The sequence below is a fragment of the Chaetodon auriga genome, chromosome 22, assembly GCF_051107435.1.
Source record: "Chaetodon auriga isolate fChaAug3 chromosome 22, fChaAug3.hap1, whole genome shotgun sequence".
In the NCBI taxonomy this organism is placed as follows: Eukaryota; Metazoa; Chordata; class Actinopteri; order Chaetodontiformes; family Chaetodontidae; genus Chaetodon; species Chaetodon auriga.
Window position 1 is genome coordinate 10,089,219 of NC_135095.1, and position 18,734 is coordinate 10,107,952.

The following is an 18,734-nucleotide window of genomic DNA, read 5'->3' on the forward strand; positions in this document are numbered from 1 at the left end:
GGTCGATTTATTTTTGCCTGCTTTGGTTTTGGATTGAGTTTAAATATCATTTCAAAGATACTTTGAAGGTGCCTGAGTCACACGGCGTCCACACAGAGAGCACCGACTGTTCAGATAACCTCATGTCTTCTGAAATGACCCTTTGACTCATTTTAATTCGGGTCACTTGCAGCTGATTTCTGAGATAATCTTTTTCTTCTTCTTCTTTGTTGAAAGAATTTTGAGAATCTGTGCTTCGCTCTGGGAGTCATATGATCCCAGTCAGCACCAAAAGAGGCGTTTACGCCGTAACTGCACACTCAGCAAGGAGGAGGCAGCCTGCGTCCTCCAGCGGATGGATCCAGTGAAAACTCAGGAGGACGCTTCTGATGCGCTCTGCTGCTTGAGCTGCAGCTTTGGTGTGGGGGTCTGCTGATGTGACTGCGCATGGACTTTCCGTGGTAGCTGCACGTATTTCCAGCTGTCTCTGTGGTATTTTATTTACATGATCGTTTGAAAGATGGAGAGTTTTTTTCCAGCTGCAGCGGAAACAAGACGAAACTTTCTTGCAATAGTGTGGACACGCTTTTTCAATCAGCATCATTTCCTGTAACCAAATACACATGACGCTTCATAGCCAAAAGCGACGCGTAATTTGGCACACTTTACGCTCTTTATTCGCAACATCGCCTGCGTATTTTGCGCATCCCCAAGCGGAGCGTTAGGAACTCGTTTTTCCAGATACACTGCAAAAAATATCCCACTCAACTTTCAGCTTTTCCGTTCACGTTTGTTGCTAAAAGGTCCGGAAACGCGTAAAACTGTATTTTTCGGTAAATCGAACGCCCTCAGCTCCGTGGCAGAAATTAGATTTAGTCGCTTTGGCGCAAAGTTGGCTTGTAAAACTCACTTTGGATAACTTGGGCTGGCCATTTTTTGCAGCGCTGGCAGTAAAACCACGTCATTCTGTCAAACAACTCCCCCTTTTTCCTCCCTGTTGGACCAACATCCACAGTTTAGGAACAACTGGATAAAGATTCTGGGTCAGAAGCAAAATCATGATGACCGGATTTCGGCTGAACTTGTCGCCGCTGAAGGAGCCTCTAGGCTTCGTCAAACTGGTGGAGTGGGTAAGTTGGATGCGTGTGTGTGTGTCAATCTGTGTCATACCCGGAGGACAGGGAGGTTCAGTGCGTTTCTTGCTCCCTGGATTTTCCCTTTTCCCGGCGATTTTCCCCCTTGAGAGAAATCAGGGGGACGTTTTTATAAATGCTGATTGGGGGAAAAAATGTTTATACTGCACAAACATGAGCATGACTTTTTTCCATACATCCATAGAAAGCTTACATCAACTTTCTTTATCTTTTTTCATCTGCAGCGATGAAGTTTTACACTTTCAAGAATCAATAAAATGCGTGCAGCCATGTAATTCAGTTCAAGTTGAAAATGTAAACTTTAATGCTTATCACGAACCAATAACAAGTTAATATCCCATAATGTGCCAATTATTGCAATATTTTAGGTTTTTGTTGATCATATTTTTGCTTTACTTTATCTTTCTGCACTCTAAATTCAGATCTTTCGCACTGAAGGTGTGTTCAACAAAGAAAACTGCGGTTCAGTTATGTCCACTTCCATTGGGTCCTTTCTGCTGGGATGCACGGGCCTGCCCTTCAGACGGCACAGTTACAGATTAATGCATCTCCCACCAATAATTTACCTTCCGAATAACTGTGCGGGAGCTTGCAAAACGTTTGGCCGCGCTCACACACAGTCTGTCATGAAAGTTTGTCAGGGAAAGTCCAGTCATCAGTTCTGCTCTACATAACTGGGTCAGTGTGGGGTAATGCAGCTCAGCCGCAGTTTCTCTCATGAAGCGCGCGCACACACACTCACACAGAGGTATAGAGCTGCAGTCATCTGACCCAGGACAAGTGTGTGTGTGTGTGTGTGTGTGTGTGTGTGTGTGTGTGTGTGTGTGTGTGTGTGTGTGTGTTACTGTTCTGGCCTTATGCAACCCTTATTTAACTTGACATATTTTGTTATTCACATGGTTCCGCATGATAAATTACGTTCATAATCACTCATTTTATGCAGGGAAGTCTAATGAGGTAATTAAGGGGTCCCAGCCCACCCAATAGTGCGTAGAAAGGGCTGTATAATACATCATTGAGCAGCTTCAGGACACATCAGGAAAGTTAGGCTGGATACCAAACAGTTTAACAAACACTAAACAGGATGTCACTGTCTGAGAATCAGCTATTCTTCAACAATGATTTATTTGATACTTGAATACAAAGTTTTTTATTATCGGAACCAGCATTTGGTGGATTGTTTTGAAAATATATTCCATTTCAGGATTGAATTGAATGAATGAATTTATACAATAGTTTAATAGTGCATTAGGTCGTACCGCATTTGAGATGCAGTGGCACTAATACAGATAAAAAGTGGAAAATACTTCATTTTCAGGTTTGCATGAGCACTTTTTCATGGCTGCATTTGTTTTTGATACTTGAGTTTTGTTCATGCTGTCATTTTTCAAGCAAAAATGCCCAAGAGTCCCCTGTTTCCGGTTCTAAAGTTGTGAGGATTTACTGGTCTTCCTTGTCTGATGTGATAATAAACTGAAGATCTTTGGGTCTTAGACAGTTGATCAGACGAAGCACGGCATTTGGAACATATGTTTTATTATTCTCATTATTCTGATGCTCTACGGAGCAGGCGATTAATCAGTAAAACGAGAAAATAAAAGGCAGATTAATCAGTAATGCTGCTTCATGCTTTTTGTAAATGTCACCTCCACATTGTAACAAACACCTAATTATTTAATTGGGGTCAACATAATCAAATCTCTGTCAGTCAGGGATGTATATAACATGAAGCTGGAGCATTCCCTCTCAGCAAACCTTCCATTAATAACAGAACTGTTGAAACGATGCATGGAGGACACTGTATATCCTTCCTCCAGGCAGCAGCAGCGAATGGATTCTGGACATACATTAAACATAGCAGTTGAGTGGAAACAGTATTGTGATGTTATCATCGTGGAGTTCTGACAGATGGTTCATTCCACTGCTGTCAGTGAAAGTGGACGGCGTCCAGCAGGTTGTCTAAAATCCAACATTTTTACCCAACGTCCATTCACCTTGAGTGATCTAAGTGAAAAAGTACTTGGCACATGAGTGGTTTGGCCTAAACACTCATACCTCCCTAGATATTATCTCCCACACAGTAGTAAACAGGAAGAGGGGCTCGGAGTAACAAATGCTAGCTATTCCTCTCTTTCTGGACTTGTGCCGATGTCAGGTCGAGAATGGTTGGTTGCTTGGGCTCCTGAAGGAACTGCGGTGACAAAACAGGCACACGCTCCTGTGGCTTTGGGGTTTTTGGTCAGGCTGACCTGGACTCAGTGACCTCTGAGTAAGAACTGAAAGGAACACTGCTGATTAGAAGGTATTTCAGACTGATGGGGATATTCACCAGATTCCAGGTCATTCTAGAAGGAATATTTCTCTTTTCTTTGTTTGCATCACATGCAGGAGCCTGAAACATTTGCCATATGAGAGTGGTTTCTGTATGCAAATTACATATCCTGTCTCACAGCGTGGTTACGAGTGAAAGCTATTTGACAGTCCCTGCACTGTCCATGCATTGGCACCATGTGCTTTGCAGATGACTGGAAAGACAGGCAAGACAGTTCTGTATGTCCACAGTCTGGGGGTCGCCATGTTTGGAGAAGGTGCCATCTGCAGCCTTAATTTGGACTAAGCGATGATACTGGAAACATGACAAACTGTCGCGCAGTGTTTGTGCAGTCCGGTATTTATGCTCTGTTTGAAAATGTGAGCATAAACAAAAGAATTAAGATGTCGATGTGTGCGCGTCTGGTCCACGCTGGCTTTTATGGTCCTGCATGCCGAGGCTCCGCGACCTCGTAGGGGGAGAGTGGCAGAGTCGGTGAAACAAGAATGTGAGAGAAGTAGCCTGCTGTGGTGTGTAGCCAGAAAAACAGGAAGTGGCAGCCAGTGACATCTGGAGAAACATCTGGAGGTGTGTACGCGTGGGTGTGTGCAGGCGTACAGTACTGTATGTGTGTGTGGGTCTCGTGGTGAGACGCCAAAGGCTAAAAGTCGAGGTGGGTCGTCGTAAGCGTTTTTCAAGGGCGTTAAGTACATGTGTTGATGAAGCAGAATTTACGAGGTCGGTCGAACGTGTTTGTTTTTGAATGTTTTTGTTTGAGGTGTCCTGTGGCGCAGGTCGTGATGTGTGAATCAAAGGTCACATGATGTAGTCCACTTCCTCTCCGCTGCATGCTGTCTGCCACAACAGAAATACCACAAAAGTTCATCTACATCATCATTATTACCAGTTACAATTACATTGCGTAATATTATGTCCTGTATGTTTTTAATAGCACCAGTAAGGTAGAATTAAATGCTGTAGATAAACAAATGTAGATGTATGATAATGGCATGTTCACCATATCTGTCAGTGCTGTGTACGGCGTATTGCGATGTCCCCAGCTGGCCAAAACCAACAGCATTAAGACGTTTCTTGGGAAACAGAGATGGTAAAATATGACTCTGTAACCCTCTGGATTCTTGACTCCGATTCGTTAGCCGTATTTATTTAAGACATACGATCCCTGAGCTGAATGCTTGCTTCTTCTTAGCCCACACACTGTAAAAGGGTCAAAATGCCTGCCCTGAGAAGCCACACAGTTGCTCTGTGGTTTGTCGTTAATCTTTGAAGTAGCATTGTACTGTAGCGCAGCCGTCTGTTGTGCCGGAAGGTTCAGTCAGTGTGTGATGATGTGTGGACGCATGAAGTTACGCATGTGGGGACTGTGTGAAAACTGGAGAAGAACAAAATCTTCCTCTGCAGTATGCTGTGATTTATCGTGCATATTTCCCTGCCAGATCATCATTACCCGTGAGGTATGAGTAAATTGATATCAGTGAGAGTCTGAATGAGCTCAGTACCCACGAATTATATGATTATCGTCACGCCTACTGCAGTTTGAAGGTTGAGCTCAGTAGCAGCCTCCCTGACTAAAAGAATTTAGTATGTGTTGGTTTTAAGGAGCGTATTAGTGTCACATGACCCACACGCTGAGTCAGATGCTTTCTGCCTCTGCAAGGAGGAATTTAAGAAATGTTTAGCAGCATTAGCGCAGGCGTGTAAGCCTTATTTTATGAGATAAAATCAAATCATACATGTTAGAAGTAACATAAGGTGTCAGGAGAACATAGAAAATGGTACAAATAAAAGATTTTTGTTGTCACGGCTGTTTTCTTTTATCTGAACACAATGAGAAATGTGGCTTGCATTGGGTGTTTCCAGCAGAACAGCAGAGGACTCAAAGGATGAAAACTGATCTTGTAAAAATTGTTGAGTAGTAGAGTTTTATTTTCAGCTGTTTGTAAGACTAAAATGCAGGCCATCTGTTGGTCCCTCTGGCTCTCTGCTGCTGACGTTATGTTTTAGGCTGCCAGCTTTCTTCAGGGTGTGAAGTTCTGGTGACATTACACTGCGCTTTCAAGCTGTATTGTCTGCATAGAAACCGAAAATCATCCCCTGCTCTTAAACAAATCTCCAGTATCTTAATTGTCTTGGTTTTTTGTCTTATTTCTGCCAAGCTGCACAGGGTTTTTTCCTCACATCAGTCTCAACTATTCCCCTAATCTCTCGCTCTCTCTTGTCTGCTCAGCTCACGGCCATATTTGCTTTTGGAAGCTGCGGTGGATACTCGGGGAGGAACATCGTATCTGTCTTCTGTGGCGATGGCAGGAATGAAACTCTCAACGCCAACTTTCACTACCCATTTAGGTGGGAATCTCAGCCGAGTTTTGGTGATATTTAAATGTCAGGAACAGGGTTAAAATGTCATTTAACATCAGTTACATTATCATTTTCAAGAGGACCACCAGCACAGATCATTGTGAATTCATTACATAACAATATTTGAAGGAATGGCCATCGAAATGCAGCAAGATTGATGATTTTCACTTTGCATCTTGTTTCACGGCCAGGTTAAGCCAGGTGCCACTCATTGAGGGAAACACCACTATTTGTAACCACTCTGTGACGACGACACACATGGTGGGAGACTCGGCCTCCTCAGCGGAGTTCTTCGTGGGCATCGCCATCGTCTGCTTCCTGTACAGCATGGTGGCTCTGCTGGTGTATTTAGGCTACATGCATGTCTACAAGGACTCTGACTTTGGACCCATTTTTGTGAGTATTGATCTTGCTGGTCAGCTGTCTGTCAAGCTGCGGAAATGATGGTATTTCAAGAGAAATTCATGGAGCTGGTGTGTTCTCATCCTTGCCTCCAGGACTTTGTGATCACAGCGATCCTGGTCTTCCTGTGGCTGGTGTGTTCGTCCGCCTGGGCGAAGGGCCTGCAGAATGTGAAGGATGCCACTGACACCGAGGGCATCGGCGCCACGCTGGCGCTCTGCAAGGGGGGCAACATCACCTGCGAGGTCACAGAATTCGCCAACCTGCGGACCCTCAACATCTCTGTGGTGAGAAGAAATACAGAGCAGCTTTGCACAAGAGAAGATTTTGGTGACATTTGCCCCAGTTTCAGTGGGTGTTCACTTCAGCTGCCATTCATTTCTGTGATAAAACTGTGAAAGTTTATCCGCTGTTGGTGAACTTCTTTGCCGTCTGGGTGTTACTCTGACCTATAAATCCAAATCATTAGCCTGTAGAAAGCCTGACTCCCAGTCATGAGACTCTGAGCAATAACAGTTTATTTTCCTCAGACAATGTGCTCTGCTCAATATTTTCTGTGTCACAAGTCCAAAGCAAATTTGTTGGAATGAACACAAATGTCACCACTGTTCAGCTCCTCAAAGTGTCCCTTTATTCCTTCTAGCATTATTACTACCTGTTTTCTTCTCTGTGCATTCCTCCAGGTGTTTGGCTACCTCAACATGTTTGTGTGGGCGGGAAACGCCTGGTTCGTGTACAAGGAGACACGCTGGCACTCCCAGAAATTCTCCTCTCAGCCCGGACCTGGAAGGCAGCAGGTCCCTGCACCCATCTAACATTCAGTACGCCGTAAAGCAACACAAACACACGGTCACACACACACACATACTGACAGACACAGAAATCCACAAGTACACACCACACATAGGACAGACAACACAATTCGAGCACGTACACCCCATGCACATGACGACATTATTACAAAAAATAATCCTCTGTGAAGATGATGAAGACAGGCAAAAGGAAGGATAAAAACTGATGGATTTGGGTGCATGAATGCAGTCGCAGCTGTCTAGGTAGTACACACAGCTGAATTGGCATCTCGTAACCCAAAATGACTGCATTTCGCGGCACTCTTAACCTGAGAACGCTTCTAAGAGCAATGTGCATTTCCCAAAAGATTTCCTCTGAGGGCTCAAGCAACCCTGCAGCAGTAAGAGGACAAAGTTTCATGTGTTGATTAGCCTTTGTTGTTTTTGTATTTTTTTTTTTTTTTTTTTACCTGTTTCATACACTACAGCAACACCAATGCAAGCAGTGTGTCAAAACCTTCTAAACGGGGCTTCTCTTATGCTTTAGTAAGCAGATATGTGCTCAATGACCAAATAGGCCTTTTAAACCTGAGCTTTATAGCAGCATTCAGGCTTATGAGTGTGTGAGGAGAGGTTTCCTTATCTCTCTGAACCAAGTTTAGGATACTGGCCCAATTTATTATGCTTAATTATATACTGATGAATGTAAGGTACTTTGAACTCCTCTCTTTGTCTATGGCATAAAACCAACCACAAGATTTAATTTTATAACATCTGCAGCAATGGGGATAATGTGATAGAGGTTGTCAGGGTAACAGAGAGGGTGAGACAGATGTCTGCGGTGCACTTTGAAGCGTAGTCCTCGGTATTGCCAAATTTCTGAATCGCGTTCATTGTATTTTATTTGACGTAAACTATGTTGAATAAATGTGATGTTGGTCTTGAAATAGAGCCATGCATGTTTTGTTTATTTTTAGATTCAAAAGCGGCCTCTGTATCTAAAAAAACTGACTCACTCAAACATTCATTCAGTCTGTGATTCACGGCCTCTCTCACAGGTATCCCACTAGCCCTCTACTGGTGGCTAGCAGGTATTGCAACGTCAAGACGAAATTTAACGAGGATTACAGATTAACAAAACTAGTGCCCTGTTTTTGTGAAGCACACTGAATCCTTGTAAAAGTCTTGATCAAGACAATGCCTGCTTTTTGACCTGAAGACGCTTCCTGTGTAAAATATCCTCTCATCCAAACATCAGGGAGGTACTTTGTACATTCAGTGTATGATCACAACATGCACAGTGCGTTTGTGTTATGGTGCTTAAACCGCTGTCCTTAAAAGCACTGAGAGAGTGTGAATCCATGAGGAATAGTTGATTGAGAGTTGGCTGTGGCGTGCGGGTGCAGCCAAAGTTTGGAGTCTCTCGAAGGCTTTGATTTATTTAGTCTCTGCTTCGGTACCAGCTGAAATCCTTCCTTGATTGTGCCATTAAACAAAAAAAAAAATGTAAAATGTTTGTTGATATCATCATGAAGGTAGTCGTGAGTTCCTCTTAACTTAATTTTAATGTTCATTCATCACTTTTTTTTGCATCACTGTTAAACAAATCTGCCAAAGCACTATTTTTCCTGACTGTTTCAGCTTATTCCATATCTCCACGTGAAGATAAATCAGTTATTTGTGTCCGGCCTGTCTTGTTTTTTTGTTTTTTGTTTTTTTTGATTGTCTAGTTTTTGAAAATCCTGTCATAAGACACCAAAACTGTGAGCTGGTGTTGTATTTTATAAACTGTGTTACTTTTTTTTGTCTTCTTTTTCATTTCCCGCATGTGTAGATGATCATTTGAAGGAATTTCTCGTTTATTTTTCGTCTGTTGCCTTTTGATATAGGAAAAATGGAAGTGGGATGATGCAAATAGAAACAGTTTGAAACAACAAATGTGTCTGGTGTACTGGTTATGCCTCTGCACTGCTGTAATCATCGTCCAAGAAGCTCTAGCTTTGTCATTGATTCCTATGCATTTAACCTGCCAAACTGTCATATTCAAGAGAGACATACTCACTCTGTGACCTGCACAATTCCAGTGTGCCTTTGTTTTTTTCAATAAAAATGATTTTTTCATTAATCTCTTCGTCCTTGTCATCTGCAGTCTGTGTGGTTGTATTTCTGTGTGTCTGTGAGTGCAGCGCAGGTGGTTCAGGTTTACGCATCTGAAAATTGAGGAAGTCAGGAAGGTTGAATAAAAGAGTGAAAGCGTTCAAAGACGCCGCAGCATCAGCGACCCAAAACCGCCATTATGTAAAAAGAAAAATGGTACTTTGTGTTTCCGGGTTTGTCTTGTGACTTCCTGGTTTGTCCTGCCACCTCAATGATCACTGTGTTGGGAAACAAACACAACATTGTGGTCGAGTCCTGCTTTGTATGTTTATGTGTGAGTGGGAAAGAGGATCAGGAACAGAAAGTGTGTGTGTGAGAGAGACAACCACACATTATCATTTGAATGTGAATGGGACATATTAGTACAAGCTAATCAAAGTCATTTCCTTCCCCTCCTTTAAGGCTGCTATTTCCTCTGGATCTCCACCCTTCTCTGGTTTTCTCACACTCTAATTCAGCTCAAACAGACGACTTCGTGCCGCATCATGTGATCACAGGCTTGCAGCCACTGGATTGTTAAGGTCTGTTCAGGTTTCATAACACAAAGTAGGTTATTTGTTTGTGTATGTGTTGTGCGTGCGAGAGAGTGCTTAATCCAGCCCAACCCCTCATCATATATTGTCATCTAATTGACATTAAGTTGCAGGAAAAGCAGACTAACCGGAGTTTCCACTGGAAATGCAGGTTCGGTTTTCAGCCACAAGAGGTCAATGCAGTGCCGTGAGCTTGACCTACTGAGCCACTTCGAGAAGCTAAACATCCTGGGACACTTTTTTGAGACATATTTAATCAGCAATGTCCCCCATAAAATTCTTATAAATGCCTGATGTAGATGAAACTTCAAATCCTACTTTTTATCTGTTCACCCAATTTCAATATTTTTGTTGTTATTAACACTTGTAAAAGAAAGGATAACTGATTCTGATATAAGATACACTGAAAATCAAACTGTGGATTTTGCTGGGGAACCCTTGGTTGTCCCCAGTGTCCAGAGTTTGGAAGCTACTGGTCATGATATATAGGTGTCATTGCTTAATCATTCAAACTTTTTTAGGCCGTCAGTGAAGCCAAATCAAATCAAAATATGCACAGAATTAAACAGGTCGTAGTAATGCTGCAGCTGTAACCTTGCAATAAAATCTGAGCCACTCACGCCATAATGTTAGGTAGTAAAGGGATTTTAGTGTTATTCATATGTCTGACCTCCTCTTTCCAAAATCCATTATAGCCATTACTGTGCAAGCTTCCTGGCAAGCCCTCATAGTACTCTAATTTCTTTTAATGAAGCGGAGAGAAGATTTGAATCTAGCATTGGTACATTTTTAGGTTCAAACAAGGGCCTAATGTTTCTGTTCTCAGTCTAGATCATAAAGGAGCACAGCCATGTTCATTGCTGCCAAATCACTTCTTTTAATATTAACAAAATGCCCACTTGCCACTATTTTCAGCATAGACATCATATACAGTGTAGACACTTGTATATTAAGTAGGTCTACCTGATACACTGTGTCATTCCAGAACAGTTGACTGAGAATTTCACCTATTTTTGATAGAATTTAAATGGCCAGCAAATATGAATAACCTACTAATAAATCTCCCCTTTGTAGTTAAAAGGCCTACCAGTGGCCATTCAGCACTGACACTGTAAAACGCCTCAACCTTACTTGTAATTAATTGTAAATACATTCTAATGTTTTCTAATCCAACATAACGTATTCGCACTATAGTGAGAAACCTGTATAATGTCAATATGCTTTGGGCTGTACCCGCATGCTGAACTTTTGAACTCGGGAGTAGCTCCCTGTCTGTCGCTCAACCTCTCAACCCTCCGACGGATGCCGAACGCAGCCGAAGCTCGCCGACGACGACGTCAGCGTATCTCGTTCTTTCGTTTTTAGCCTGCTGCGTGCGAAGGAGAGAGAGGAAAAAACGGCTCTCAGCAAAGCAACAAGAAGGAAGAGCAATGGCGACACTGGATCGCCAAATACCAAGTCTGGATACCTTCCTTTGCGAGCCTTGGTCTTCCTTCGTCAGTGCGGCTAAATTACATTTTGTTGACAGTAAGTTCGCACGTCGGTAGCGTTGTTGTTTTTGCGGACAAACTGTCGGGAAGTGCGTGGTCCAACTGTCTGTGATTGAGTTGAGTAAGCACCTCCACCATGCAAGGTCTGTCAAAGCGCAGCAAAGTAACTGTCAAAAATATTACTACGAAATGCAATATTAATGGGTTGTTTGAACAGTCGTGCACGGGCGCGCCAGCAAAGCTAACCGTTACCGCGCGGAGTTAGTACCAGCGGCGCGTGCAGTAATCGTATCCTCAACTGTCCAGCTGTAAGTTTGTTAGCTTTGACAGCTTCACTCGCTTTAGGAAGCCAGCTCAGGCGCTAGCAAGCTAATGCTAACCCGATAGCCAGCCTCGGACCAGCATGGCTCCACGCATGGCCCCAAAGTTTGTTGTGAATGTGTTTGTAAGTGGCTTTGTTGTGTGTCTTCAGACGCAGACTCGTCTTTGGATAACAACGAGAAAGAGCTTTACTGCCTCGGTGAAGCCGTGGAGGTCGGCAAAGAAGGTAAGGAAGTTAGACTCGGAGAGATACTCAGCGCTGTCACGTAGATGACGATGGTTTGTTATGGTTTTGTTGCACATGCTGTGCAGCATTAATGATGCCAGAATACTTCTATTTTTGACCTCTTCTCACAGAAATCACTAACACTGGGTATCACTGATGCTTCATACATACTTTTAAAATATCTGTTACGCACTTAAATTTAGATATGAGCTTTGAAGGGGGAAAAAAACATTACCTGCTATGTGTTTGAAGTACAAATCTGTGATACAGTAAGTATCCTGTTTCGAGGGCTGTAGTTGATGATTATTTTCTCCATTTGTTGATTAATCTGTTACCCATAAAACATCAGAAAATTCTGAAAAATTGTCATGGTAATGCATTCAGAATTGCCTGTTATGCTGACCAGCTCTCCCAAAGTAAAATAGATTCAGTTTACTATCATGTATGACAAAGAAAAGCATCAGATCTTTACATTTGAGAGGCTGGAACCAGACAACATTTGTCTTTTTTTTTCCTTGAAAACATGATTAATTAATTATGAATCGAGTGTCAATTCATTGCCTGTCGATTGACTCATCAATTAGTAAACCAGTCATTTCAGCTCTACCTGTATCATTAGAAAGACGAAACAGAATTAAAATTACAGTTAATGAGGACACCATTAAATATTAACCAGTAGCTGTTATATACATCCTGTGATCTGGATGGTTTGGGTCTTTCAACACAAAGCCAGGTGTAGGTGTCCCCTGTGGGTGAATCTGAAGTGCCTTCATTATATTTGGTTCAGTGGAATGTGCATCAAACAGCATATTAATAGGTTTAGGTAAGCTGTTGTGCTGTTGGCAATAAATGAATATAATATTAAATGTAGCCCAAACAAACTGTAGGTCAGTAATCAATGGATATGTTACCTATTTGATAGTCCTACCGTTATCATCAGCAGTCCAGTAGAAGTGCTTGTGTTGTATTTTTTGGTATATTTGTATATATTATCTATAGTGTGTGCTTGACGCACCACTAAGAGTCCGTAACAGGCTCAGCTTGTGTATGGCTGTCACTCTCTTTTTTTATTGTGTTGCATTTGGGTTTATGCTTAAAGTTATACATCATGTGTAAGTGCGCATGGAGGGGGTTGTGGGGTGGCCCCAAGCAGTGAGTGGGTACAGAGCCAGAGGAGTTCCTCCACACCTCAGTGTGTATAAATACCCACAGGAGCACGCGCTGCACACTAACACACTTGAGTCATCCCTGAAAGTTGGAGCGTGCTGCAGCCCTCGTATGGACACACTGACGCACACAAGCAGCCGGGGAAACTCTCTTCTGACTCTCACTGGTCAAATACCCCCCACACGCACACACACACACATGCATCATCTTGCTCTCTCAGAATTGCTGATCTGTTGGCAACATGACACGAAGGCCTGCTGAGAGCGATATGCATACACAGACACCCACAGGGAAACACGTCTTAAATGCTTTATTTGTTAATTTGTATCTCGAAGAAAGTAGTGTGATTCATCGTAGATTCATAAATTACATGTTTACTCACTTGACACTTCAGTGCACACACATATTTGTAGATGGTGAGGCCAGGTTGGCAGTAATTGGTGTGTGGTGCAGGACATGATTGGTGTCTGTGTCTCTTTCTCTTGACGCTCGCACGCATACACACAGCAGAGATGATGACAGCCAACAGCAACTTAGTCGAGCTAGACTGGCAGCCACTGTCATCATCTCACTAGAAATAGGCAGTGCTGTAATGCTGCTATTTGTATGTTTACCAATGTCTTTAGTAGGGATGGGAGTCATCAGGAACATACTGTTATTAACCTCAAGGTACAGTATGTCAGTAGTATGCTGAAAATATCTCTGCAAGCATGCTTTGAGAGCTACCCCATGCCAAATGTGTTTGGAGCGTAAATGTACTAAACTGCAGTATGCATGAACAGAAGGGAACATACTACATTGTGCAAGCTATGGCAGGACATGAGCTGTTTCCTCTGGTGTTCGAAACCTATGAGGATTTAAAAACGTCTCTTATCTTGCAGACGACTCTAAATTAGTCATTCAGTAAAAGGCATTCAAATGATTTCAGCTTGATATTAGTCACATTACCCTGCCAACTGTTGAATCCAGTCAAAGAAGATGATGCACACATTTCTTGTACTTTTTGCAAATGCTGTAAAATGAGGTAGATTCGAGATGCGTGACACAACGCCTAATGAAAAAAGCGTTAAAGCAAAAAAATCCAAAAACCTGAAGAGCGATTTGTCAGCAATTAATCAACAAGTGTTTTGATGAAGTCATTTTTCAAGCAAAAATGTCAAACATTCACTGGATCAAGCCTCTAGCCTGTGATGAGTTTCTGTTTTTCTTCAGCTTATTTGACAAGAAACTGAATGTATTTGGGTTTTGGACCCTAAGTTGAAGACCTCACCTCAGGGTAAACAATTGATTCATAAAGAAAATAATCTCCGGATGAATTGATCATGAAAAGAATCATATGGTTTAGTCCTAAAAGCCTTGCATGCTGTCCGAAGTGAAGCAGAGTTTGATGTAAAGGGAATGTGTGACAAAAAAGAAATGCATAAATCAAAATTTGGTTCCCTAAATAGATATGGGAATGGAATGATCTTGGAAAAATTAAATGTACTAGCTGTTAATGTATTCAGCATAAATGTTCGATTATAACTCTGGTTTCACTTGTGATCTACCAGTGAAACCCTTTTTATGCTTTGTTTCATAAATGGCTTCATATCGTAGTTTCCCTGGCAACAGTTCATTTCTCATCCCGGCTTTTACGCCTGATGATCACATGACTCCTACTTGAAAACTGATAGTTTGAAACTTTATACAGTAATAACTTTGGAGGAGTCGGTTTTAAATGGTGGATTCTTCATCATAACACAGAGCAGTTGTTTTGTTTCTCCTTGTGGCATGCTGTTTTTATTGCGGCTGTAAACAGGTTTACTCACAAGAAAAATAATAAGCCACTTACTTTTTTCCACCAACCAACAGTCTAACTCTTATTTTATAAAAGAATACTTGGGACTGTCTTAATACAGGATCCCAGAACCATCTTCTCTCCCAAGTTTAACCCAGATTTGTGTCTGCTGCATTTTGCTAAAAATGGAGAGACTAGTTGAGTTTGTAGCCATGAGTCTGCAACATTAGCCGCCAGCCAACTACTGGTAAGATTGTTTACTCTGTTAGACATTTTGGTGCAGTACCAATAATCATCCGGTGTCCTAGTTAAAAAAACAACCTCAGTCGAAGCTGTGGCCTGTGCCCTCCTGTCTAACTTTGTGTAACACAGTGAACACTTAAAAGTGGCTCCTATCCCCAAGATTTCCCCTAAGTTGGGTCATTGTACGCCACTTATTGAGTGAAATATGTCACTGTTTCTATGTTACTGTTGCATTATTTCTTTGGTAGTTGTCAGCCAGACCACAGTGTTCTAGAGCAGGGCTGAGTAACTTCTTGTTCTCTTTTTCCTCTCATGTTAATAGTCACTGCTTTCAGGCCCTTTTGTTTATCAGTAAGGTCATATAAGTTGCCTTCCAAACCCGAATTCACCAATGGGAAGTTGAATTACTTACTCTAAATGTAATCAGGGTCCAATGATACATTGTTTTTAGTAGCTCTAAACATGCTTATTCACCAGTGACTGATGTTTTTGTAGGTCATTTTCTGGCCTGTCAGTCATTTGGCAGCCTGTGGCAGTTGGCCTGAGAGACACTCAGTTCAGGCTGCAGAAATAGGCTACGCACTTAGTTTGCATTTGACTTGGCAGATGCAGAGGAAATTGCATTCTTGCTTCTTTTTTTGCAGCACTCCCACTATTCTGTTACTGCAAACTGCAAATTTTTTTCCCATAATTTTTTTTCCTTTTTTTTTTTTTTCGCCTTGGCTTGGCTCTGCTGATAGTTTGTCGCCAAGAAAATGTCATTTCCCCCTGAAAATGATTGCAGGAAAAACACAGTAGTATCTACTTTTTGAACAGAAACCACTTGGCAGGTTGGGTTAACCTGCAGCCGTGCTTCCACTCTCTCTGTTCAACTGCTCACGGTACAAAGTTAACAGTCCTCACCACTTAGCAAGCTGTTGATGACAAGGACAATAATTAAAAGTTGGTTTTCACATTCAGCCACACCTTTCCTTTTGTGTTTGCGTTATGGCTCGGATCAGGCCGCTTTCGGTTAAGTCAAAATCAAACACTACAGTTTATTTGCTCGCGAGGGAAAGCAGTTGTTGTTCAGCAAACATGGGTAGCGGACAGTTTGAATTGTGGCTCAAATCCAGGAGCATGCTTAGACATGATGGGCCACGGGAAATAAGTCACAAATAATCTCCTTCTCTGTATTGACAAGGTGAACTTAGGCAAAGCATCTTACCGCTAACTGCTTCAGCGCAACTGCTCAGCATCCAACTCGAGGTCTGGTTTGAAAGCGTCTTCCTCAGCTGCAAAGATCAGTTTATTTTACTGCCTTGGTATTACTGTGGAGCCCTTAATTTGATTCAGTCTCATTAGTCTTCAGTATTTGTTTAACAGCAGCCTTCAATTAGTATTAATATAATTCAAAAGTAATGAAATATTCCTACCAGTGATCATGACAATCTCAGTGTGTGTGTGTGTGTGTGTGTGTGTGTGTGTCATCTAACACTTAAAGTATGCATAATGAAGCCGTTTGACCTTTTACATCATGTACATAAGCACAAGCTCATGTTGTATATATATGTGTATAAGATGGCTTTGACCTTGAGTGATCCAGCAGATCATTTTCGCTGCACACACACACTGATGCACGCAAAGCAGCACTGCCGGTCTCTTCGGCTTCCCAGATGACTCGCCAGCAATGCAAGGTCACGATGACACGCACAGATCCACTGTCAGACACCCACACGTTCTCCAGTTTTTCCTTTGCGAGCTTTCACAAACAAACACATCCACTCACACCCCACCTCCCCACAGCGAGTCTGGCTTAAGCCCCATGCTAATATATGCTGTGATTTCTGTCAGCAGAGCCTGTTTGGGTACAGGAAGATTAGGTTCTCAAAGCTTAGCCAAAAGAGATAATAGCTATTTTCTATTGGACCTATTTGTTTTTCCACAATATTTCCATTAATCTTCAGTTTTCGTGTAGTGGGTGGGGTATGTGTTGTAACTGCAGACAAGATGTTGCTGTATGCTAGTTTGTGTGTGTTCATGCCTGTCAGTTTAGTGATGAGAGCAAACATTATCCTCCATGTGTCTGTGGTGAATTGTTTGTTATGATCGCGACAACAGGTGGGGCGCCCCCGTTGCTCACCTGGTAGAGTTACATTATGAAGGCTGTGTCCTTACCACAGCAGCCAGGGCTTGATTCCCAACCTGGGGCCCTTTGCTGCATGTCAAACCCTCAAATTTTCACTCGTGTCACTTAAAAAGGGTGCATAAATAGAAGAACCAGCAGGCACTACTTTGACTGTTTGCATCGGAAGTGAATTCTCCTGAAATGTTAATCCATGTTGAAGACGTGAATCAGTTCAAAAAGGAGCTCAGATGCCAAACAAAAGTTGTACCGATCGATGAATTTTTACAGCTAAAGAGAGTCATTTTACTCACAGTGAAACTGCTAATTATGTGATAAAGTGAGCCAGTTGAAATCCTGTTCTTTTTCTAAAATTTGGTCTCCACTCTTGGTGTCTTTTTCAGAGATGCTTGTCTACAGCCAGTTTCCAGCACTGCAGGATTTTTGTCTTGTTGTCTGCCATGTCTGCAATCAGGTGGTCACTCCTCAGGGCATCCTCACACACTATGGTAAGATGCCTCAGGGCGGAGTGCCACACAGAAACCTCAGGACACAGTCATACACTTCACTAAAGTACACACCTCAGGGTATCTCAAGTTGTCACACAGAGGCACAGAACAAACATTCTCAGGCACATACGGAGAGCCATTCAGATCAATATAATAATTTCTGTTTGGCCCTTCAGGACTCCTTAAAAAATAGCCTCCCTGTAGCTTATCCTCTAAACAAACAAGCACCACTTGGTTATGCCTTCTAATGCTCAGCAGGCTGACACTAACTGAAAAACACTAAATAATTTACAGAATAATGGACCAGATGTAGTGTTGTGCACAAGAAATAAGTATATGGACAAAGCCAATTATGAGAATTTCTGCTCCTAAGGTAATGCTTTTAAAATAGACTGCTATTCTTGTGCTCCGAAACTTAAAAAAGGAAGACAGGAGGATGGGTTGATCCACATGTTAAAACCAGTCCTGGAATGTAAAAAAGGACATTTGCTAAAGTACTGTACTTAAGTACAGATTTGAGATACTTGTGCACCACCTCTCAGAGGCAAATATTGTGCTTTTTGCTCCACTACATTTGTCTGACACCTTTAATTACTGGTTACTTTTCAAATTCTGATTTTTCATGCCCTTCCTGTCCTGTGAAAACTATTTATCTCAAATGTGCTGATTTTGAATGTTTGTCATAAACTGAGAGATTAAGTGTTCCTTCGTGGGTTGAGAAAATTCAACCACTTCTTAAGGTAAATAAACTATTTAAAAACCCTCTTGGATTAACTGGAAAATGCATCGTAGCAAGTGATTCGAATACTTCTTCCCAGCACTGGTTAAACCTGGTACCGCTCTCCTGAGTTTTTCCACTGCTCTTTACACACCTGTAGGTTTACCATCATTTCATAAAATGCAGTATTTGTTGCTATGGATACTGAGATTTTCAGCAAAACACCCTAATGATCTAGTTGAGTTGTTGCTCTACATCACTAGCAGTCCTTGTCGTTCATGCATTAAACATGAAAAAAAGTATCATCAAGTTAGCAAAAGTCTGCATTTTTAAAAATGTATAGAAAGTAGCCAGTCGTATTTGGTCGTTGATCCTGGCTCTCATTGGCTCTCCACCCTGTCCGTCTACCTCTTGTTTGTTTTTGATTGTGGCTCCACTGAGCGTGCTCGCATCTGCCCGCGGGCTGCTGCTTC

General features: G+C 42.1%; 2 protein-coding genes across 4 annotated transcripts in view; both read left to right on the forward strand.

Annotated features, from left to right (window-relative positions):
* The first annotated feature begins 916 nt into the window (after positions 1-916).
* Positions 917-9,139, forward strand: sypl1 (synaptophysin-like 1). Its single transcript, XM_076722921.1, has 5 exons — positions 917-1,109; positions 5,693-5,811; positions 6,015-6,219; positions 6,321-6,512; positions 6,909-9,139. The coding sequence occupies exons 1-5, from the start codon at positions 1,038-1,040 to the stop codon at positions 7,038-7,040; spliced, it is 720 nt and encodes a 239-aa protein (XP_076579036.1). The 5' UTR covers positions 917-1,037; the 3' UTR covers positions 7,041-9,139.
* A 1,952-nt stretch (positions 9,140-11,091) lies between these two features.
* Positions 11,092-18,734, forward strand: part of atxn7l1 (ataxin 7-like 1) — a 28,421-nt gene continuing 20,778 nt past the window's right edge. The window contains exons 1-3 of one of the 3 annotated variants that reach the window (XM_076722504.1): positions 11,092-11,233; positions 11,669-11,743; positions 17,439-17,543. In XM_076722504.1, the coding sequence (XP_076578619.1) occupies positions 11,137-11,233; positions 11,669-11,743; positions 17,439-17,543 (277 nt within the window). In that variant the 5' untranslated portion in view covers positions 11,092-11,136. Of the gene's footprint in view, positions 11,234-11,668; positions 11,744-17,438; positions 17,544-18,734 lie in introns of those variants that run through there. The other 2 variants (XM_076722503.1, XM_076722502.1) reach the window with 2 other exon arrangements.

Coding starts and splice junctions, on each gene's coding strand:
- sypl1 (XM_076722921.1), top strand. CDS start 1,038: ATGATGACCGGATTTCGGCTGAACTTGTCGCCGCTGAAGGAGCCTCTA. Junction 5,812..6,014: donor AACTTTCACTACCCATTTAG/GTGGGAATCTCA, acceptor TTTCACGGCCAG/GTTAAGCCAGGTGCCACTCA. Junction 6,220..6,320: donor CTGACTTTGGACCCATTTTT/GTGAGTATTGAT, acceptor CCTTGCCTCCAG/GACTTTGTGATCACAGCGAT.